The sequence below is a fragment of the Buteo buteo genome, chromosome 13 (assembly GCF_964188355.1).
Source record: "Buteo buteo chromosome 13, bButBut1.hap1.1, whole genome shotgun sequence".
In the NCBI taxonomy this organism is placed as follows: Eukaryota; Metazoa; Chordata; class Aves; order Accipitriformes; family Accipitridae; genus Buteo; species Buteo buteo.
Genome location: NC_134183.1, coordinates 13,115,963 through 13,139,880, shown reverse-complemented (window position 1 = coordinate 13,139,880; position 23,918 = coordinate 13,115,963). Strand labels below are relative to the sequence as shown.

Below are 23,918 nucleotides of genomic sequence, written 5' to 3'. Positions count from 1 at the left end.
CCAGACAATGCTTTGCCAAAAACAAGGTTTGCCAAAAATGCTTTGCCCAAAGACAGAGGAGGCATCTGCAGCATGTGCTGACCAGACTCTATAAAAGAGTCCTTGAATCTGGGCTGTTCTGTCTCAAGAGAAAACTTCATGGTAAGTGCATGTCTGTGGCTGGCAGAAAGGGACTGCGTCCCTGCAGTCCACATGTCCCACTTCAGCCTTGCTGTCCTGGTGTACATATCTGTGTCTGCAAGGATTTAATATCTGAAAGATAAAGCATGTTAGTATTTTCACTTTGTGACCTGCCTGTGGAATTCTGTGCACCGGTAATGAGGGGTCTGCCATTTCTGCTTTACAGCACTGATCATCTTCCAGTCTGCAAGGCACCTTCTCATATCACAGGAGGTAAGAACCTAATTTACTCACACTTAAGGGACAGACAAAAAGGTGACAAATTTCTGTAAAACAGATTTCTTTGTGGTGACAAATTTCTGTAAAATTCTGTGGACAATTGCTGTATGCCCACATACTCCTTTCTACTTCTCGGTTATGGTAAATACAGCATACTGATGGCTGGGTAGGCTGCTCATGGCAAGCAAGCTTTCCAACGTGGCTGTGCTGGAAGCCACTAGCCACTGATGTCATGCCAGGAAATGCTTCTTGGGGATTCCTTATGTTTAATTATGGAACAGTGAAGTAAATTATCTGTTCTGGCACAAAGTCTAGATAGATAGACCCAGCCAACAGAACAGACTATTGCAAAATCTTAAAGGTTTGTAACAAATTATATGTATTAGTGTATATGATACTGGCCAAAAAATTTATATGAAAATACTTTTCAGATGATACTGCAGGGTTATAATCTGCATGTGAGCCTTGTACTAGGAAACTTGGTAAACATGCAAAAATCAACTAAGCAACTAAACAAACAAACAAAAAAAGGAGATGTACTGTTCCTATTGCTCTAAAACAAAACAGAGTAAAGTGGAGGATCTGCATGCTACTAGGAGTTGTTGCAAACATTAATGTTTGGTTGACTTATTTACGACATGACATCTAAGTTGCCTTTTTGTCTAACTTCCTAGGAGCTCAGGTGCTTTCTATTACTGGACATGTGGTACTGCATTTAGATATCCACCTTTGATTTGTAAATTCTTGAACTAAGGTTTCTAACTTCGCATATAATTATTTTCCCAAACAATTAGCATACAAAGAAATAAATGGTGATGCATTATTTTAACTTATTGTATTATCTGTCCTTATATGCCATTTGCTCACATACTACTTCCCAGAGTTAAGTCACTTGCAATAGATTTCTGCCACTGTCAAAGAAATATCAGTGCAGTTGATTTAAGGTGACAGCCACACTAAAATTTAAGCATGAGATCAAATAGAAAGTTAACTATAACTTACACACTTAAGTTCTTGGACAATGGAACATTGAGGGGGGGGGGAAGTCTTATTGCATTCAGACAGAACAGATCTCTAAAATTTCCAGTATGACTTTCTTACATCATTGAAATTGTTCTATTGTCCATGCCCAGGACTATTTCTAATTTAGACCTGGGTATATATTTCTCTGTTTAAACCCAGAAAAAAAATCTGTTTGTATCTCTAAGACACCTAAAGGACACAATTTGATAAGCAAAGGGGGCCCAGCTAGCACTGAGTAGTACAGCTGATAGCATAGCCAACATTCACAGATTGTTTCAATAGGAAAGCGGTTGTACACACCTAACCCTCACTTTATAATCAGAATCTATGCTAAAAAATGAGAAGGCTGGAATCCAAGCTTCCTTTAGCCTGAGGGGGTTTGATTTGCCCCACCCATGCTTTAGAAAATTGCCCTTGCCACAAGACTGGAAGGCATTCTTCATCAGAGGACCTTTCTTTCTGCTGGAGGAGGTGTGCCATTGTGAAACCAAGAAGGCAACATTCATCAGTATGGCAGGAGGACAAGCAGGATGGCAGTTGCTGGAAGGGTGTAGTTGTTTAGAATCTGTATTAGTGCTGTTTCTGGCCCTAAAACTCCCCTTTGAGTGACACAGGGAGAGAAGGTGCACACCTTATTTCAAAGACTGATGTTATGACGATGGGCTGCTTTGTGATAAGAAACAAACAACCTTAGTGAATGATTCAGAGCACCAGAAAAAGACATCATGCACTAGTTAGTCCTCAGAACACCACCTGGATGCACCTATGTCTATTTTGTATATAGGCAAGCAAGGCTTTTAATGGCTTTTTGGTTTGGTAGGTGTTGTGAATATCCTGTTCCTCTGGCATGGTGCCTCACTGTGATACTTCAGTTCTGCTTTGGAACTATTGCTTAATATTCACTTGCAGAAGGATGCAAAGCATTTACAGCATGCTTTTAAAGCTTTGAGCTTACAAAATTGCAAGTGCTTTATTGATGTTGCATTCAATCACAGTAGCCTTGCAATATTCTGCCACAAATGCTTTCATTTAAAATTTTCCTCTTGAAATTTCCAATCTCCTGGGGCCTATTGATCTAACTGGAAAGAGCAACTTTTTGAGGAGGGGTTGGGGGCCCTAGCCACAGAATATGAAAAGAATGTAGAAATTGCCCTGCTCAGAAAAAGTGCACAAGGCATAAGTGATTTAGCCAATTTCCAAAGTTATGTAGGTGTCTAGAAATGTAAAAAGAAACACAAATCTTTCAGCTGGCACTTTTCAAAATTTGAATCACATTATAGAACACATCAGTGCTAGAAATACATCAGCACTAGGAGCTTGATATTTATCATCACCATTAGGAACCCAAATTATGGATGGAATCATAGAACCATAGAATGGTTTGCATTGGAAAGGACATTAAAGATCACCTAGTCCCAACCCCCCTGCCATGGGCAGGGACATCTTCCACTAGACCAGGTTGCTCAAAGCCCCATCCAACCTGGCCTTGAACACTTCCAGGGAGGGAGCATTCACAATATGTCTGGGCAACCTGTTCCAGTGCCTCACCACCCTCACAGTGACGAACTTCTTCCTTACATCTAATCTAAATCTAGCCTCTTTCATTCAGTTTAAAACCATTACCCCTTGTCCTATCACTACCTGCCCTTGTAAAAAGTCCCTCTCCAGCTTTCTTGTAGGCCCCTTTTAGGTACTGGAAGGCTGCTATAAGGTCTCCTCTGAGCCTTCTCTTCTTCAGGCTGAACAATTCCAAATCCCTCAGCCTGTCTTCATAGGAGAGGTTCTCCAGCCCCCGATCATCTTCATGGCCCTCCTCTGGACTTGCTCCAACAGGTCCCTGTCCTTCTTACGTTGAGGGCCCCAGAGCTTAACGCAGTACTCCAGGTGGGGTCCCACAAGAGCAGAGTAGGGGAGGAGAATCACCTCCCTTGACCTGCTGGTCATGCTTCTTCTGATGCAGCCCAGGATACGGTTGGCTTTCTGGGCTGCAAGTGCACATTGCCGGGTCATGTTGAGCTTCTCATCAACTGACACCTCCAAGTCCTTCTCCTGAGGGCTGCTCTCAATCCACTCATCACCTAGCCTGTATTTGTGCTTGGGATTGCCCCAACCCATGTGCAGGACCTTGCACTTGGCCTTGTTGAACTTCATGAAGTTCGCATGGAATGCATTCTCAGCAACTGGGCTGATGAGATCAAACTGAGGGACTCATGAATATGCTATGGAGCAATGTTACCCTGAAGAAGGTTTCCAAAAGTCTTCAGCCTGGAGCTGACAAGAACATCATGAATTTTAGTACAAGCAGTGTGAAGTCCTGCAGGTAGGAAAGAATAGTCTCATACAGCATGATATGTTGGTTGCCATTTGGCTAGAAAACACCTTTGCAGATAAGGGTCATGTGTCCTGGTACACGTCTCAGCAGTGTGCCTTCAGGGGAATGAAGGCCAACAGCATATTGTCAGGTACTCATAACACTGTAGCCAGCAGGTAAAGGAAAGTGATTCTTCCCCTGCATTCAGCTCCTATATCTGGAGCACTGTGTTCAGTTTGGTGCTCCTCAGTGACAAGAAAGGCATCGACATTTTGGAGTCCAGTGGAGACCTTCCAATATAGGTAGGAGCAAATGATGTATGAGGAGAGGCTGAAAGGGTGGGGGTTGTCCACTCTTGAGAAAAATTAAAATGTGGTTGACTTATTGTCATCTTCAACAAAAAGTGGGTGGTTATAAAGTAAAAAGAGCCAGACACTTCTTGGATGTGCAGAATGAAAGGACGAGGGACAACAGACACATGTTGTAGCAACAGAAATTTTGATCGGGTATTAGGAAAAGAAAATTCACCGTCAGGGTGGTCAGACATTAAGCAGGAATGCAGAGGGACTGAGGAATCTTCATTCTTGGAGATAATCAGAGCTTCACTGGAAAAGGCTCTGGGTAATTTGATCCAATGTTTGCCCTGCTTTGCACAGGAAGCTGGACCAAAGAACTGCCTAAGATTCTTCCCAAATCACATATTCTATGATGCTGTTTAAGTTTTCAATAAACTGCATGGCAACAAAAAATGTTGACTCATTTGGGCAACATATCTGCTCTTCCGCAGTGTTCTCTGCTGACGAGCCCCTCTGTAAAGTGCAGCCATGTCTTCAGACTCTGAGATGGCCATCTTTGGAGAGGCAGCTCCTTACCTCCGAAAGTCAGAAAAGGAGAGAATTGAGGCCCAGAACAAGCCTTTCGATGCCAAGACATCTGTCTTTGTGGTGCATCCTAAAGAATCCTTTGTGAAAGGAACAATCCAGAGCAAAGAATCAGGGAAGGTCACCGTCAAGACTGAAGGTGGAGAGGTGGGTAAAATGCAAGATTTACAAACAACATTTAATTCCCACTCCGGGCGCTTAGCTGACATGCATGTACCTTTCTTTCCTCTAACAGAGCCTGACCGTGAAGGAAGATCAAATCTTCTCCATGAACCCTCCCAAGTACGATAAAATTGAGGACATGGCCATGATGACCCACCTCCATGAACCTGCTGTGCTGTACAACCTCAAAGAGCGTTATGCAGCCTGGATGATCTACGTAAGTAGCAGCAGCAGTCTTCCTCTGGGGAGCTGGGAGGAACTGCTCTGCCAGGCTAAGTGGAAGCCAACGTGCTGTCTCCCTTCCTCGCAGACCTACTCGGGTCTCTTCTGCGTCACTGTCAACCCCTACAAGTGGCTGCCGGTGTACAACCCGGAGGTGGTGTTGGCCTACCGAGGCAAGAAGCGCCAGGAGGCCCCTCCACACATCTTCTCCATCTCTGACAATGCCTATCAGTTCATGCTGACTGGTGAGTGGCTATATCTGTGTCAGAGGGATTGTACCATGAAATTCTCTGAAGGGATACTCTGTCTCAGTGCTATGAGGAGACTGTTCCAAAGCTTTCATGGTTCTGATGCATACATACTATTTTGTGTTTTACTCTCTTCACACCATTGTTTCTACTTTTTTAAATTAAAGACACCCTTGCACTCAGTGAGGTGTTCTGGAGGTCTTTTACTTTGTTCGTTTGGTTGGTTGGTTTTTTTAAGTCAAGCTGACACCATGGAGTTGAAAACATTAAACTTACCTATGTTTCATTCTTTCTGTGTTGTTCATTGGGTTTTAACTACTGTATTTCTGCTTCTTTCACAGATCGCGAGAACCAGTCGATCCTGATCACGTATGTACACTCCCTGCTCAGGTCCCTGCTGTGCTGCCCCGTGCCAGGGGACCTCCAGCCTGACCACATGCTCTCTGCTTCTGTCTTTGGTTTGACAGCGGAGAATCTGGTGCAGGGAAGACTGTGAACACAAAGCGTGTCATCCAGTACTTTGCAACAATTGCAGCAAGTGGGGAGAAGAAGAAGGAGGAGCAGGCTGGCAAAATGCAGGCAATTAATAGACAGTGGCTGGAATCAATGCTTTTCTCTATTCCTGACATGATTTTTGGAAAGGATAACGAGCAACAATTATTGTCCTGCAGGGAACGCTTGAGGATCAAATCATCAGCGCCAACCCACTGCTGGAGGCCTTTGGAAATGCCAAGACCGTGAGGAATGACAATTCCTCACGCTTTGTAAGTTTTTGATCAGAGAAGTTGTTGACATTTACAAGTGAACAAAGATGTTAGAACAGAAGCTGTCACTTCTGAAGTGTTATGGTCAGATGATTGTATTCATTGAACTAATATTTTCTTCATATTTTTGTCAACTAAAAGCTATCTAACTAGACTATCTAATGAACAATGTAACTTTAAAATGTAGTACATCAAACAAATATTTACAAAGGGTGATCATTTAAATATGTGTAAATATCTATATTAATAAATATACATATATACATATACACACACATACTCCTCGTATCTGTCCTACAGACTGTAGATACAATTTTGTGTAAATTGATATAATGCAGATGGAAAGGAGGGATGGAGGAACAGACAGACAGACAGGATGGAAACTGCCTGCATCAGATCAGCAAAAATATGAATCTGGTTTTTTTAGACACAGAACTGGGCAGGTCTATTAATCTGACTGTTCAGACCTTGATACAAGTTTTCTGGGAAGGGATAGGGACAAAGATGTCTTCAAGACTTCCTATCAGAAACCAGACTACTCTATGACATGTCCTTTTGATCATTTTAATGCAAAAAGCCATTCATAAATTTTATTAGACAAGCTGTGAATGTCCTTGGGAAACCACAATACTAATCCACAGTCTCAGCCTAAAGTTCTATGTTCTGGGTACAGTGCCCCTATCCCCAGAACTCAGAAAATAACAACTGCCTTCTGTTTTTCCACAAGATCAAAAAAACTCATTTAACATTTACATCACCAAAATCCACCTTCACAGCATCTTAACTGATTAAAAAATGAAGTAATTGCATCTTGGCTTTCTCTATACCCATCTGTTTGAATTGAGGCATAAATGACCTAATAAAAGGCTTGCTTAGTGGTTTTCTTGTTCCTGTGCATTCAGGTTATCCTCTAAATAATAATAGGTATATACCTTAGTATTGCCAGTACAGACAGTTACCTGAATATTTGTTTTGGTTTGGTTTGCTTTTTTTAAGAAAAATAAGGAAAAAGGACAAAGCCACTTCTAAGTTTAAATCCTGTCCTCTGTGGAGAATGTAAGGTCACGTACTTACAGTCTAAGTGAAATTTCAAAATGCCTTTTTTCTTTCCCCTCTAAAGGGCAAATTCATTCGAATCCACTTTGGAGCCACAGGCAAACTGGCTTCTGCTGACATTGAAACATGTAAGAGGCCTCCTGACCTGATCACATCCTTTCTACCTCGGTGTACTTTCTCAGGCTTAACTCTTTTTACCTTCCTTTCTAGATCTGCTGGAGAAGTCCAGAGTCACTTTCCAGCTCAAGGCAGAAAGAAGCTACCACATATTCTATCAGATCATGTCCAACAAGAAGCCAGAGCTAATTGGTAAGAAGTATTATACATTGTTTGATGGAATCTGAACATGTGTAACATTTATCTTCATTCTTATGCCCAGATATGTCCTATTCCTCTTTACAGACATGCTCCTCATTACCACCAACCCATATGACTACCACTTTGTGAGTCAAGGTGAGATCACGGTTCCCAGCATTAACGACCAGGAAGAGCTGATGGCTACAGATGTAAGTGACACAGAGCATACTAGTATGGTGAAAATTCCATTTCATGGCCCAGAGGTTTATTTGACTGACTCTGTTGCCAGAGTGCCATTGACATCCTGGGCTTCACTGCTGATGAAAAAACAGCCATTTACAAGCTGACAGGGGCTGTCATGCACTACGGGAACTTGAAGTTCAAGCAGAAGCAGCGTGAGGAACAGGCAGAGCCGGATGGCACAGAAGGTATTAACAAAATCTAGAACTCCTAATAACAGAAACAGTTACATAGCTGGCAGTTGGCATACAGGTATATTTCTTCAATTTACTTTCATAAAGACATAAATCTCAGCTTCCATAATGTTCATGCTTCTAAATTTCCCTTCAAGCTATCACAAGACTGCAGTGCTGAAACCTACAGCAACATCTTAGAGGACATTCACTTTCAATGATCACTTCTCCTCTGTTACTGTTTCCTTCTCTCTTTGTGTACAGTTGCTGACAAAGCTGCCTATTTGATGGGTCTGAACTCAGCTGACCTGCTCAAGGCCCTCTGCTACCCCCGAGTCAAGGTTGGGAATGAATATGTGACCAAGGGTCAAACTGTGCAGCAGGTAAAAACCAGCTGGTGACTGGGAACCTCCAGCCTGATTTACTCTCTTGCTTTGGGTACTATTTTCCTTCTGCTGCATTCTTCTTTATTTCAGGTGAACAATTCAGTGGGTGCTCTGGCAAAGGCTGTCTATGAGAAGATGTTCCTGTGGATGGTTGTTCGTATCAACCAACAGCTGGATACGAAGCAGCCCAGACAGTACTTCATTGGTGTCCTGGACATTGCTGGCTTCGAGATCTTTGATGCAAGTATCACAGAAATCATAGTAAAATCCTGAAAAGGCAATTAGGGCTCAAGAGAAACTGGAAAATTATGGTGGGTTTTTTGGAAAACATTCCATTCACTTGCAATTTCAAATCAAGTTTTGTGTTTTTTTGAAAAAGTTTATTTTTTATTTTCTGGAAAAGCTTTCCTTCTTTGTATATGTCACTGCTTTTTCTCCAGCATAATCCATGAGCTTCAATAGATCTGCGTGTAATTATGTGATACACAAGGAAGAAGCATTGTTTTACATGCTGCCTTTTACATAATTAGCATGAATGTTGTAGCTTTTCAATAATTTGAGCTCAGTATTAAAAAAAACCACTAACAAATAGCATACAAGATAAAATATCACAGAGTGTAGGAAGAGAAAGGTAGATTTAAGTCCCACATAAAATTGTGCTAAGCCTTTGGAAAAAGAAAGCAATATATATCCTTTGCTTCTGAAGAGCCAAAGGGTGATACCAAGAGGAAGAATGCATTGGCTGCCTTTAGTGCAGACAGAGAAGTTTTGTTGACATTTGGGGAAGGTACCTGAGTCCAAGCCAGGACTGACAAACACTGACAATGTCTAATTTTTTTTTTAAGGGCAATGGGAAAATTTACATAATACGAGAGAAAAAAAAATATGTAAATTGCACCTTGATATAGATAAGACTACCAAATCATTTTAGAATTTGACTTTAAAAAAAATTATATATGTAAACATCATTCAGGTAGCAAAAAGCAAAAAAATAACCCAACCACTTTAAAAATAGTTAATAGGATGTTTTAACATTAAAAAAACCCTTGTTTTAACTGGGCATTCCTGTACGGGATTCTGAGTGCATAGGAGAAAGCTATATAGGCAGTTCTTCATCCTGACAATGAGTAAATCTTGTCTTTGCACTGAGCAGTTCAACAGCCTGGAGCAGCTGTGCATCAACTTCACCAATGAGAAACTGCAGCAGTTCTTCAACCACCACATGTTCGTGCTGGAGCAGGAGGAGTACAAGAAGGAAGGAATTGAATGGACATTCATTGACTTTGGGATGGACCTGGCTGCCTGCATTGAGCTCATTGAAAAAGTATGTTGATTACATTTAAGATTTTGCTATTTCTTTGTGACAGAATTTTAGGATTTTTCTTCAGCCTTATTTTTTCTTGCCCTAATGCTTCACAAACTGCCTATTATTATCCATTGATGTTCCTGGTTATTTGTATTCAAAAAGTACCCTTTCATTTCAAATTTTGTATGTATTTAGAAAGCAATTTCTAAGGACCTTTGTGATTAGGCTACAAATGAAGAACCTTTAGGTTATCCATTAACTACATTATTATGATTTTTTTAAAAATCAACTGTAATTTTGCTTGTTTGGCAATAGAAGAATTAACGTGATCACACATAATTTCATGGCAAGGATTCTCTGTAGGTGTGTTTTCTAGTCTACAAAGATGAATGATCTCTTTTCAGGAACCCAGACACAATTTTCAGTATTATGATTATGATTTCAATATTAATACTGTGATTTCTGAAATGCAATTTCTAAGTAAAATCATAGGTGTATATAGAGAAAAGGTACCAGATGAACAGTTGATCATTAAAACCATCACTATGAGCTGACACAGTTTTGTGTAACATCCTCTTGTACAGGAATGAAAAGACAGAGATATCTCATAAAAAATAAGATTTCAGGAAGTAGCTGAAAGTTCTGTTGAACAAAGGTCAATTTTAGTAAGACATCTTCATCTACACAAATTTACTTTGGGAAAGCATTAATGCAAAAAATAAAAATCTCCTTTAGATTCATCAGTTTCCAAATTATTTAGAAAACTTTGTGTGATTATTGGGATACTATCAGTTCTGAAATGCATTAGTTTCAGACACAAATTCATATTTTGTCTAGAACTGCATGTGCAAAACTTAATAAAGACTTGATCCATTTTTGATCCAATTTAATCCATTTCTCAGTTTTCCTGTGCCTTACTGCAGTCTCCTTCTGAAGGCAGATATGTATTTTATCGCTGTTATTCTTTGCTGCTTCTCCCAGCCCATGGGCATCTTCTCCATCCTGGAAGAGGAGTGCATGTTCCCCAAGGCAACCGACACCTCTTTCAAGAACAAGCTCTACGACCAACATCTGGGCAAGTCCAACAACTTCCAGAAGCCCAAGCCTGGCAAAGGCAAGGCTGAGGCCCACTTCTCCCTGGTGCACTATGCTGGCACAGTAGACTACAACATCTCTGGCTGGCTGGAGAAAAACAAGGACCCCCTGAATGAAACTGTCATTGGGCTGTATCAGAAATCATCTGTAAAGACACTGGCATTACTTTTTGCCTCTGCTGGAGGAGAGGCAGGTCAGTTCTCTGAAATGTCATCTGTTTGGTGCACAGTGGTTCTGAAAATTGTGGAATCATGAATGGTCCCTAAAGCCATAAATGTTTCATTATCTTCCCTATACCAGAGGCTAGTGGTGGTGGTGGCAAGAAAGGTGGCAAGAAGAAGGGTTCTTCTTTCCAGACTGTCTCAGCTCTTTTCCGGGTAAGTAAACATTTTATCTTTTCATCTGTGTAAATAAGAATTAAACTGCACTTTCAACTGGCTCGGTGAAAGTAACAAAAAAAAAAAAAACAAGAACAAAAACAAAAAACAAAGAACTTTCAGATTCTCATTAAAAAAAATCTTATGGAATGAAAAATGATACTGTGAAGTAATAAATTTACACATAAAATAAACATTAATTTTCTCATAAAACTATGAAGTACTCCCCCTCTATCTCTCCCTGGGTTGATGGCAACTTGCTTATCCTAAAAGGTGATGTTCAATGTTCAGAATGAGAAAGGACTGAGCTATTGATTGAGATATCATCAGTTGAAAATTCTCAACCCAGTGCATCTCCATTAATAGGCTAAGCTCAAAAAACCTAAGAATTTTTCCATATTTAATATAAACACATAATAAATCATGGTCCCACAGGAGAACCTGAACAAGCTGATGACCAATCTACGGAGCACTCACCCCCATTTTGTTCGTTGCATCATCCCAAATGAAACAAAAACACCTGGTAAGATTCTCAAGCAGAAAGAGAACTTCCTCTGATACAGCCATGCCTGGTCCGCACTGGAGACTGCAGTATTCATTTATGCTCTGAATTGCTAGGTGCCATGGAGCATGAACTGGTACTTCACCAGCTGCGGTGTAACGGCGTGCTGGAAGGCATCAGAATTTGCCGGAAAGGTTTCCCCAGCAGAGTCCTCTATGCTGACTTCAAACAAAGGTAAGAGCTATGAAATGAAGAGATAAGTCAGGTGTCCTCACTGGCTGCTGTTCATCAAACAGTCAAACTTTGCCAGTGTCTCTGAATATGGAAGCACAATAGAGCTACCCAAGCCAATGCTTACAAGATTAAAAAATGCAAATTGGGATGTGGGTACAACACATTCTCAGACAAAAATGACAAACTCAGATAGAGTGCTTTGGCCATTGTATCAGTTGCAAGTTTCAGGGGAAGATGCTTTCCTCCTATACACAAAGTGGCGATGTTCCTCTCTAGCAACTTTCTACAGCATAGTTTAAGTGAAGAAGGCATCGGACTGAAATGGCTGGAGATCAGTGCCCTCTCTTCATCTATGACTGATCACCTGAAGACAGTAAAAGTTTCCTTAATTTTGTTATCAGATTAGGACTTCATTGTAACGGTGTCTCTAAACAAGGGATGAAATTCCAACTTCCTCAGCCTCATTCTGCTGCAAAGACTGTGGTTAGTCTCAATAAACAGTGTTGACTTATGACCTGAGATTGCCTTCATTCATAGTTCCTCTCACTCCACAGATACAAGGTGCTTAATGCCAGTGCTATCCCAGAGGGACAGTTCATTGATAGCAAGAAGGCTTCTGAGAAGCTTCTTGGGTCAATCGATGTGGACCACACCCAGTACAAATTTGGCCACACCAAGGTACAAACCCTCCTTGACTCACTCACTGCATGTCTGTGCTTTGTGCTACGTGACAGTGATGGGCTGCAACATTCCCTTTCGCAAGGTGTTCTTCAAAGCTGGGCTGCTGGGACTCCTGGAGGAGATGAGGGATGAGAAGCTGGCACAGCTCATCACCCGCACACAAGCCATGTGCAGGGGCTTCCTGATGAGAGTGGAGTACCGGAGAATGGTGGAGAGGAGGTAGACATTCCTCATCCTCAGTCGAAGTCACTGTACTTGGGGGAAAGTGTTGGCACTTGTCATACTGAAAAAATTCAATGTACATTGTAATTATGCTTCAGGGAGTCCATCTTTTGCATCCAGTACAATATTCGTGCATTCATGAACGTCAAGCACTGGCCCTGGATGAAGCTGTTCTTCAAGATCAAGCCCTTGCTGAAGAGTGCAGAATCTGAGAAGGAGATGGCCAACATGAAGGAAGAGTTTGAGAAAACCAAGGAAGAGCTTGCAAAGTCTGAGGCAAAGAGGAAGGAGCTGGAGGAGAAAATGGTGAAACTGGTGCAGGAGAAAAACGATCTGCAGCTCCAAGTGCAGGCTGTGAGTAACATTATTCTACTTGGTTGGTTGGTTGGTTTTTATAGGGGAAATGAGTAAATAAGATCTAACTCTTCTCTCATACTACAGAACTCTCACACTGCACACTAAACTGCCTTACAAAATATTTTAAGCTGAATACCATGTAACTAGAGGTAAAATTCAGGCCACATTCTTTCCCCACTCAGTCTCAGTATTACAAAGTGGAGATCAAGCTAAAGAATGACTTTTTAGTCTTAATGCCTACATGTACATGTCTCCGTGTGAGTTCATGACATAAAGCCTGTTATAGTCACTGTAGTGTATTTAGTGGAGTAGGGACAGTGATTCAATTGACCAGCTACTCTGCCTTAGTTCAGTGGTCAAAATGAAGAGTCTAGCGCCATTTCTTATGGCATATCTCACCTGAGCTCCTGTAGCTACTGCTCCCAGAAGATGCAGGTGCCCATTACGTCCTACAACACAAGTGCCAGCCTTGTACGCTTGTCTACAATGCCATTTGGCCTCTCAGAAACTCAGGCAACATTTAGGCAATACCCTGGAGTTGAAGTGTCCATTTCAGGGAAAGATGAATCTTGTTCTAGCCTCCACTGACTGTATTGGCTGGGTATAAATCAGGAATGGGAGCTTCAAATATTTCCTCAGCGGTAGAATTATTTACCTTTCTCAATACTTCCACATAAATTTGAATATGGCACGTTATAAAATACAATCACTTTCCAAAGGAGAAAAGGAAAACATCGATTAAATCCAAGTAACCCACCGACATACCTGAAATAAGCAAGGTAAAACGTAGCGGAGCTAGACACAGTATCTGATGACAAAAAAGGTCATAAAAAAATAAACCTGATTAAAAACATATTCTAAATTTGTAATTTTTAATGCAATTGTGCAGTAACCTTTTCCCCAAAAAGTAATCTCCAGAAAGGTCTTACTGATGCACACCTGTTCCTTAGCACTAAATAAGCTTTCCTGTATTTTCCCACCAGGAAGCTGATGCTCTAGCTGATGCTGAGGAAAGATGTGACCAGCTCATCAAAACCAAAATCCAGCTGGAAGCCAAAGTAAAGGAGGTGACTGAGAGGGCTGAGGACGAAGAAGAAATTAATGCTGAGCTGACAGCCAAGAAGAGAAAACTGGAGGATGAATGTTCAGAGCTGAAGAAAGACATTGATGACCTTGAATTAACACTAGCCAAGGTTGAGAAGGAAAAACATGCCACCGAAAACAAGGTACACACATGGGGAGTCACATAAAGGGCCAAGACATCACTGACTCTCAGAGTTAGAGCCTGCTACCGTAAGACACCTTGGCTTTGGACAATTCTGAGATGGGCCTTGTCTGAGCATCCAAAGGATAAATGAAAGACTTGGCAAAACAATGCAAAGTGAAAATGTCACCATGCCAGTGAACCTGTTTTCTACCAAATTTTGACTCTTGCTCATATTTGTAGGTGAAAAACCTTACAGAGGAGATGGCAGCCCTGGACGAGACCATTGCCAAGCTGACAAAAGAGAAGAAAGCCCTCCAAGAGGCCCATCAGCAGACACTGGATGACCTGCAGGCAGAAGAGGACAAAGTCAATACACTGACCAAAGCTAAGACCAAGCTGGAGCAGCAAGTGGACGATGTAAGCACACAGGCGTACCTCAAGAACGGGACAGGTACGGAGTTAAACCTGGCTGACGGAGCGCTGATGGTCTTGTTTGTTTTAGCTGGAAGGGTCCCTGGAGCAAGAGAAGAAACTGCGCATGGACCTTGAGAGAGCTAAGAGGAAACTCGAGGGAGACCTGAAGCTGGCCCATGACAGCATAATGGATTTGGAAAATGATAAGCAGCAGCTGGATGAGAAGCTGAAGAAGTAAGTGGGGCTGTGGCGCACCTGAGCACTGTGCTGGTGTACTTTTTGCTTTGAGCTCTGACATGGATTGCTTTGCCCAAAGGAAAGACTTTGAAATCAGCCAGATCCAGAGCAAAATTGAGGATGAGCAAGCCCTGGGCATGCAATTACAGAAGAAGATCAAGGAGCTGCAGGCAAGTCTCTATTGGTTCCCTTCCGCTTTTCAGAAAGACATCAGGTAGGAGGAGGGCATGGGTGTGAAGGGTCCCCTAATGTTCCCCAGGCTCGTATTGAGGAACTGGAGGAGGAAATTGAGGCTGAACGTGCCTCTCGGGCAAAAGCCGAGAAGCATCGGGCTGACCTCTCGAGGGAGCTAGAGGAGATCAGCGAGCGCCTGGAAGAAGCAGGAGGGGCTACCGCAGCTCAGATCGATATGATCAAGAAGCGTGAGGCAGAATTTCAGAAGATGCGCCGTGACCTCGAAGAGGCCACGCTGCAGCACGAAGCCACAGCTGCCGCCCTGCGGAAGAAGCACGCGGACAGCACAGCTGAGCTTGGGGAGCAGATCGACAACCTGCAGCGAGTGAAGCAGAAGCTGGAGAAGGAGAAGAGTGAGCTGAAGATGGAGATTGACGACTTGGCCAGTAACATGGAGTCTGTCTCCAAAGCCAAGGTATGGAAAAACATACTGAAAACAACTTGAAAATAAACATATCTTTTAAAAATATGGTCATGTTACAATATACCTCTCTGTCTCTGTATGGAACTGTATTTCTGACCTTCTAACACCAATGAGCAGTATATAGCTTGCATGTCTGTTGACATTTTTCTGGTGAGAATCGTGGTGCTCAGAATAAGGAGGCATCCGGACACTGATCTTTCATCCTCTGTGATTTTCACAGGCTAATCTGGAGAAAATGTGCCGCACACTGGAAGACCAGCTGAGTGAGATTAAGACAAAGGAAGAAGAGCATCAGCGCATGATCAATGACCTCAATGCTCAAAGAGCTCGTCTGCAGACAGAATCAGGTGACAGAGCCTCCTCTGTGCTATAGAAGGGGAGAGCGTCCTAAACCAGCTTGTTTGGGTCATGAATGACAACAAAAATATTTCCTTTCTGTGTGCTTCTTAGGTGAATATTCACGCCAGGTGGAGGAGAAAGACGCTCTGATTTCTCAGCTGTCAAGAGGCAAGCAGGCTTTCACCCAACAGATTGAGGAACTCAAGAGGCACCTAGAGGAAGAGATAAAGGTGATGACTTTTTCTACAGCTGGCCACTGAAAACAGTCTTAACTTTAACTGCCCAGTGGCAACAGGCACACTGGGAGAAAACTCATTTCTGCAGGGAGTGTGATTAGTGGACTTTGTCCTCCCGACTTACATCTGTCCTTCACTGAAAGCACCTACAACCTCCCAGCAGTCATGTTCCCTGTGTTAAATTAATTCATTGCAAGAGATTTCCCAGGATATTACCATTCCTTGTCCCAATCTCGCTCTCTACCTAGGCCAAGAACGCCCTGGCCCACGCCTTGCAGTCTGCTCGCCACGACTGTGACTTGCTCCGGGAACAATATGAGGAGGAGCAGGAAGCCAAGGGGGAGCTGCAGCGTGCCCTGTCCAAGGCCAACAGCGAAGTGGCCCAGTGGAGAACCAAATACGAGACGGACGCTATTCAGCGCACGGAGGAGCTGGAGGAGGCCAAGTATGCGGGGAAAGTGGGGAAGACAAAAAAAGGGGTAGACTAACAAGGGAAATTTGAAGACACAACAGCAATATTGTCATAAAAAGTTAAAGCTGTGCTTTGTGGCAGGGTAAGGGCTGATGTCAAGTACATCCACCAAAGGGTGTGGTTTAGAAAATGTAGAGGAGAATATTCCCCTGACCGAGAGAATGTTTTCACCTGTGGACAGTAGAGACAGAAGGCACAGTGGTTGTTCAAGGCTGGGAATCAGAACTGGGAAAACAGTGACTGGCTGGGAGAGGGTCTTCACTGTCTGTGCGTAGGATACATACTCAATGAATGGGTAAAACGTCCTGTTGTGAAAGGCCCATCAGCCACACACCACACCTCCCCTTTGCTCTCAAACCATGAGCTGTGCTTACCGCCTCCCAGGAAGAAGCTGGCACAGCGCCTGCAAGATGCAGAGGAACATGTCGAAGCTGTAAATGCCAAATGTGCCTCCCTGGAAAAGACAAAGCAGAGGCTGCAGAATGAAGTGGAGGACCTGATGATTGACGTGGAGCGATCAAATGCTGCCTGCGCAGCTCTGGATAAGAAGCAGAAGAACTTTGACAAGGTCTTTTGGGCTCCAGGCCTGGGGTTCCTGGGCAGGGCATCCCCTCCCGATTGCCACATCCACAGTGAGGTCCTGTTTCTCTTCAGATCCTGGCAGAATGGAAGCAGAAGTATGAGGAAACGCAGGCTGAGCTGGAAGCCTCCCAGAAGGAGTCTCGGTCTCTCAGCACAGAGCTGTTTAAGATGAAGAATGCCTATGAGGAGTCCTTGGACCACCTGGAAACGCTGAAGCGTGAGAACAAGAACTTGCAGCGTAAGTCCCTGGCCCTCTGCTCCTGGCTGGACTTTCTCACAAGCTTGTCTATCTGCCAGGGTCTGGGCCAGTTACCTTGGTGCACCAGGGCCTTTCCCCATTCTGCTCTGTGCGTCACCGTGCCACTTTTCACCCTTCCTTGCAGAGGAGATTTCTGACCTCACAGAGCAGATTGCTGAGGGAGGAAAGGCGATTCATGAGCTGGAGAAAGTCAAGAAGCAGATTGAGCAGGAGAAATCTGAACTCCAGGCCTCGCTGGAGGAAGCTGAGGTACATGCCCATAATCACTGGTATCTGCACTAAAAATATTAGCAATGGGGAAATATGACTAAAAACTGCTTGGTCCTGCTCTGTTCTGGCTGGGGAGTGCAGCCAGCTGAGATTTCCTGAAATATTCTGTAACTACCTAGAAAGCAAGCAGTAGTTTTATCTACTTTATAGACGTTTGTGTCTACTTTTCCAGGCCTCCCTAGAACATGAAGAGGGGAAGATCCTGCGCCTCCAGCTTGAACTCAACCAGGTGAAGTCTGAGATTGACAGGAAGATAGCAGAGAAAGATGAGGAGATCGACCAGATGAAGAGAAACCACCTCAGAATTGTGGAGTCCATGCAGAGCACCCTGGACGCTGAGATCAGGAGCAGGAATGAAGCCCTGCGACTGAAGAAGAAGATGGAGGGAGACCTGAATGAAATGGAGATCCAGCTGAGCCATGCCAACCGCGTGGCTGCAGAGGCACAAAAGAACCTGAGAAATACACAGGCAGTGCTCAAGGTATGTTAAGCTAAGGATGTGCACATAGGTGTCTAGCTTGTCTAATATCGTTGAATCATAGAATGGTTTGGGTTGAAGGGGACCTTCAAAGATCATCCAGTCCAGCCCCTCTCCCAGGGGCAAGGACATCTCTTCGTAGATCAGGCTGCTCAAAGCCCCATCCAACCTGACCTTGAACACTGCCAGCGATGGGGCATCCACAGCATCCTCTCACTGGGTTCCAGGGACAAGAGATCAGCACCTCCCTCTTCTCTTCCCCTCCTCAAGAAACTGTAGAGGGCAATGAGGTCACCCCTCAGCGTTCTTCTCTCCAAACTAGACAAACCCTGTGTCCTTAGCCGCTCCTCAGAGGACATGCCTTCCAGCCCTTTCACCAACTTTCTTGGCCTCCTCTAGATGCACTCAAGACCCTTAACATCCTTTCTAAATTGTGAGACCCAGAACTGCACACAATACTCAAGGTGAGGCCACACCAAAGCTTAATACAACAGGAATACAGCTCCAACTGTGCCTTAGCTTTCCTGATCCTACCCCTACACATCCGGGCAGCATCCCTATACTCTCAGGATACATGTCTTTGGTTCCACTGCCTAGGCATTTCCTTCTTACACTTCAGTTTGACCAGGAGGTCCTTACTCAGCCATGCTGTTCTCCTGCCTTCCTTGCCTGATTGCTTACACATGGGAATCGAGAGCTCTTGCACTCTAAGGAAAATGTTCTTAAAGGGCTGCCAACTCTTTTGTGCTCCTTTATCCCTGAGGGCGCTTTCCCAGAGGGTCTCACCCAGTAATTCCTCAAACAACTGGAAGTCCGCTCTCCTAAAATTCAGGGTCTCGACCTTACTCTTCATCTGGCCCATATCCCTCACAATTGGGAATACCACCAGGGCACGATCACTGCAGCCCAGGCTGCCATCAGTTTTGACATCTCTAATTAGTTCGTTTGTGTTGGTAAGCAACAGGTACAGTAACGCTTCTCCTCCGGTTGGGCTGTCTATCCTCTGGATGAAGATGCTATCCTTGATCCACTCCAGGAGTCTCCTGGACTGCTTACAGCTTGCTGTGCTGCTTTTCCAGCAGATGTCAGGGTGATTGATGTCCCCCAGCAGGATCAGAGCCTGCGAGCATGGTGATTCCCATAGTTGAAGTAATACCACTTCGTCAACAGGCTCCCCTCGGTCAGGTGGCCTGCAGTAAACACCCGCCACGAGGTCTCCTTTGTTGGCTTGGCCTCTAATGTTCACTCATAAGCTCTCAACCTGGCTCATCACTGTTTTTCAAAGACAGCTCTGTGCAATCAATCCATTTTTTACATAGAGGGCAACCTGCCCACCTCTCCTTCCTTGCCTGTGCCTTCTGGACAGTTTATGGCCATTGATTGCAGCACTGCAGTCGTGTGATTCATCCCACCAAGTTTCAGGGTCAGCGATTAGATGCACAGTGGTTTCCAGCTCCTCCTGTTCATTACCCATGCTACATGCATTGGTATAGAGACACTTCAGATGGGCTATCAACCATATCACCTTTTTAGGGGAACAAACTCCAGTTCTTTTGGAGCATTTCACAGATGTTTTCCTGTGGCTTCCTAACATATCAGCAGCCCCTGGCTCTTCTCTGTTGCTCAAAACTCCATTCTCTTCCCCTGTTAAGTCTAGTTTAAAGCCCTGGCCAGCTTGTTGGTGAAGACCCTCTTGCCCCACTTGGTCAGGTGAATCCCATCTGCTCCCAATAGACCGAGCTTCTCAAAGGCAGATCCATAATCATAGAAGACAAAACCTTGAGTTTGGCACCAGCTAGACAGCCAGGCGTTCACCTGTTCAATTTGTCTCCTCCTTCCTGAACCCCTTCCCCTGACTGGGAGGATAGAGGAGAACACCACCTGTGCTCCAGATCCTTTTAACATTGCTCCGAGGGACATAGAGTCTCTTTTGATGGTTATACGTTGCCTTGTTGCAATATCATTAAAGCCTACCTGGAATACTAGGAGCGGATGATAATCTGAAGGGTTCACCAGGCTTGGCAGCCTCTCTGACACCATGAATGCAAGCTGTTTGTAGGCAGCAAACTTCTCTAGAGAAATTGTCTGGATGGTAAATGGGTGTTTTGGTGCCTCTCAGTAAGGAATCTCCCATTGCTAATACCTTATGTGCTTTTCTGGTGGCACTGGTTCTAATGTGAGTGGGTTTTCTCTCAAGTTGGATCAACTTGACATGGTTGAGTTTTCCCGGGTCCTGTCAGTTACTCATGTGCTCTTCATTTTTCAAGCCCAGAGTATCGTGTCTGTTATGTAGTGGCACTTCAGAGGATGGGGGAAGGTTCTTTCTTCTGCCCCAAGCAGGGACAAAGGTCCAGTTTCCTTCACCTGGTAAGCTACTTTTGTCAGTCAGCTGGAGTTTTAATTCAGGCTTACCTTCCCCTGGCGCTGCCTTAAATTTAGGCAGGGCTGTCACTCAGCCTGGGACAGTGTGCAATACCACGTATCGATCTCCTCTGCTCGCATTCTTAGATACTGTGCATATACTGACATAATAATTCTGTATATAAATACATATCATATCTATAAATATATATGTATTATACTGACATAATGATTATTAGACTGGTGGTAATTGCCATTGTGCAACAGTGCTGTGCTGCCTTCTAATTTCTCTTTTCTCTCTTAAAGGATACCCAGATACACTTGGACGATGCTCTCAGGACACAGGAGGACCTGAAGGAGCAGGTGGCCATGGTGGAGCGCAGAGCAAACCTGTTGCAGGCTGAAATTGAGGAGCTACGGGCAGCCCTGGAGCAGACGGAGCGGTCGAGGAAAGTGGCTGAGCAGGAACTGATGGATGCAAGCGAGAGAGTTCAGCTCCTCCACACTCAGGTTAGATTCATGACATTCAAAATCTCAAGAGCCGTTTTATTTTTCCCTTTCCAGGTTTTTTCATCCTTGTAAGTTCTTAAATCCTCTCTTGTAATAGAAAGGCTTGTACAAAGAATTGGATTATAGGTAAATGAGTAGGATTGCGTTAACAGGAGTCAGAAGTGCTTCTTAAGATTTTAAGAACTCTACGCTCTCTAGCTGTGTATGACCTGACAGGATGCACCATTTGAAGGAGGATGCTAATATTAGACATAGAGATGATAAGTTTAAATTTAAACAGTAAATTCCTAAGATAAGTGTTCTGTTTTGCAACTAACTGGACAGTATTTTTTGTTGTTCAACAGAACACCAGCTTGATCAACACCAAGAAGAAGCTGGAAACAGACATTGCCCAAATTCAGGGTGAAATGGAGGACACGATCCAGGAGGCCCGCAATGCTGAAGAGAAGGCCAAGAAGGCCATCACAGATGTGAGCTGGGGGCTCCCTTCACTGCTAATGATGGATATAGTCTCACCCAGAATGTCTCCAGCCTGAAAATGGCTTTGATCCCTTGCTCTCATCAGGCGGCCATGATGGCAGAAGAGCTGAAGAAGGAGCAGGACACCAGCGCCCACCTGGAGAGGATGAAGAAGAACCTGGACCAGACGGTGAAGGACCTGCAGCTTCGTCTGGATGAAGCCGAGCAGTTGGCCCTGAAGGGAGGCAAGAAGCAAATCCAGAAGCTGGAGGCCAGAGTGCGTAGGGCTCTTCTTTGTGCATGAGTGAGCATGTCCCTTGGAGAGATACCAGGGAAGCTCCAAAGATGGGCTTCTCATTGCAGGTGCGGGAGCTGGAAGGGGAGGTTGATGCTGAGCAGAAGCGCAGCGCTGAAGCCGTGAAGGGTGTGCGCAAGTACGAGAGGAGGGTGAAGGAGCTGACCTACCAGGTAAGGCAGGAGGCCGCCTTGGGCTGACAGAGTTTTCTCACAGCAAGTCAGATTTTGTGCACCCCATCCCCAAGGGGAACTGTTAACCTCACATGATGCAGAACCAACAATTCATTCTCTTTCCTGCTTGCCAACCACTCCAGTCTGAGGAAGACCGTAAGAATATTCTCAGGCTGCAGGATCTGGTGGACAAGCTGCAAATGAAGGTGAAATCCTACAAGAGACAAGCTGAGGAGGCTGTAAGTATTGCTCGAAGAATGGGCAAGAGCCACCTTCCATTGGGGCAGCACGCTCATTGAGATGAGTATGAATAGCAGGAAAGGGGCATGAAAGAATCTCCCAAGACACAACAGTCTTGGCCACACCATTTTCTATGGTGTCACGAGGCCTTGCTGAGTTCTGGGCACCCTGCAGCAGTCAGTGATGAACTGAGGGAAATTCTGCAGCCTGTTTTATACAGGACGTCAGACTAAACAAACCCAGGGGCCACATCCACTGACTGAGAAGTTCCTGAATCCTCACCACCGACTCCCTCTCCCCACACAGGAGGAGCTGTCCAATGTCAACCTCTCCAAGTTCCGAAAGATCCAGCACGAGCTGGAGGAAGCCGAGGAGCGGGCTGACATTGCAGAGTCGCAGGTCAACAAGCTCCGAGTGAAGAGTCGGGAGTTTCACAGCAAGAAGATAGGGGAGGAAGAGTGAGGATGTCATGAGGCAGCAAAGTGACCTGAGGGCTGCACAGAATGTGAACCTCTCAGTCGCTTTCTTCTTCAATGAGTCTTTGTAACCAAGTTAATGTCTAGAGAATAAAGAACGTAGATTCCTTTGCATACACAGCAGAAGCAGTGGTTTTGGTTGTTCCAATTCATTTGTGCAGTTACATAAGTTTGGGGCATGTTCAAATGAAACATTTTGTTTCACTTTAACCCCTGGATAGCAGTAGAGCTTTATTTAGCCCATCACCAGTATTTCTCCACTGTGTCCTATTACATTACTGGGTAGGGAGTAGCACTAATTTAATTCCCAAACTGGCAAGAGGAGAGGATCAGGGCAAAGGCAGGACGTGTACCTTGACTGTCCTGGCACAGCAAAAATGTTTCTGCCTTGGGAAGTCCTCTTTCTAAATGGGTGCTGTACACAGAGGGTCTCTTTGCTGGTCCCATTCTCACTTTGGCAAGCTGGATTTAGAGGCAAGTTGCCCCATTAAAAAAACAAAATAAAACTGGAGCCCCAAAGGCATCTGGGTGTCTCTGAGTCCTCATGGAGGAACTTACGCAAGGACTGAGGTGCTGCCTCCTTTGAACAAGGCAGGTGAAGGCCACAAACTCTAGAGAGTGGGGTTTTATTGAGCAAAATTAAACATCAGGCAGAGCTTTTTTTATGGAAGACGTTAATAACCATCAGTGCTAAAGCAAAACAAATAATGTATTTGGATAAGAAGACATTGCAGTTCCTTACTTTCTCTGTTAGACAGAATAGCCAATATTAAGACAGGATGCTGCTGTTGTAAATGAAATGGACATTGATGAACGGGTTGGCAGAGTAACCGTGAACAAGAAGACTCGCTATGGGATAAGCCCCAGCCAATGTAACGTGTAGAGCCACCAGAACAAGCTAGGAACTGCTGCCCTACGGTATAGTGTTTTCCGGTAACGAAATATTAATATAAGACTATAATAAGCTGTTGTGCCAAGGAATAATGTGGAGTTATGTGTGAATACAAAAAGCTAAAGGAAAAAGTTTTGATCACGTAAGACAAAGCTTCCAGTGGGAATAATTGTGGGAACACTACAACTTTAAAGAAATCACAAAATCTAGCACTTTATGGAGGAAAAGACCATAGATGATCATGCCAGACTGTGTCCTACCTGTATGACTCTTCCGGCCATGGATGAGTTGGAATATAGCTACTAACTGCATCCTGGATGGACAGAAAGAAACAAGTCACCTACACAACGCGTGCTGGCCTGAAGTCTTAGACAAATGACAGCCTGTTTCCTGCAAGGCAAGAAGCAGTACTTAAAATATGGAA

At 44.1% G+C, this 23,918-nt stretch overlaps 1 protein-coding gene across 1 annotated transcript; it reads left to right on the top strand.

Annotated features, from left to right (window-relative positions):
- The first annotated feature begins 346 nt into the window (after positions 1 to 346).
- LOC142038889 (myosin heavy chain, skeletal muscle, adult-like) lies at positions 347 to 22,728 on the top strand. Its single transcript, XM_075044814.1, has 39 exons — positions 347 to 393; positions 4,521 to 4,761; positions 4,850 to 4,993; positions 5,087 to 5,243; positions 5,588 to 5,615; positions 5,714 to 5,825; positions 5,918 to 6,010; positions 7,131 to 7,194; positions 7,277 to 7,375; positions 7,469 to 7,572; positions 7,653 to 7,791; positions 8,041 to 8,159; positions 8,253 to 8,402; positions 9,316 to 9,486; positions 10,450 to 10,756; positions 10,864 to 10,940; positions 11,376 to 11,463; positions 11,559 to 11,676; positions 12,231 to 12,354; positions 12,440 to 12,576; positions 12,678 to 12,933; positions 13,920 to 14,162; positions 14,384 to 14,560; positions 14,646 to 14,791; positions 14,874 to 14,964; positions 15,054 to 15,443; positions 15,673 to 15,799; positions 15,903 to 16,021; positions 16,276 to 16,472; positions 16,884 to 17,067; positions 17,154 to 17,319; positions 17,465 to 17,589; positions 17,783 to 18,091; positions 20,756 to 20,959; positions 21,304 to 21,429; positions 21,525 to 21,695; positions 21,782 to 21,886; positions 22,030 to 22,125; positions 22,433 to 22,728. The coding sequence occupies exons 2-39, from the start codon at positions 4,558 to 4,560 to the stop codon at positions 22,586 to 22,588; spliced, it is 5,823 nt and encodes a 1,940-aa protein (XP_074900915.1). The 5' UTR covers positions 347 to 393; positions 4,521 to 4,557; the 3' UTR covers positions 22,589 to 22,728.
- Positions 22,729 to 23,918: the final 1,190 nt, after the last annotated feature.

Coding starts and splice junctions, on each gene's coding strand:
- LOC142038889 (XM_075044814.1), top strand. CDS start 4,558: ATGTCTTCAGACTCTGAGATGGCCATCTTTGGAGAGGCAGCTCCTTAC. Junction 11,677..12,230: donor TATGCTGACTTCAAACAAAG/GTAAGAGCTATG, acceptor CTCACTCCACAG/ATACAAGGTGCTTAATGCCA. Junction 15,444..15,672: donor AGTCTGTCTCCAAAGCCAAG/GTATGGAAAAAC, acceptor TGATTTTCACAG/GCTAATCTGGAGAAAATGTG.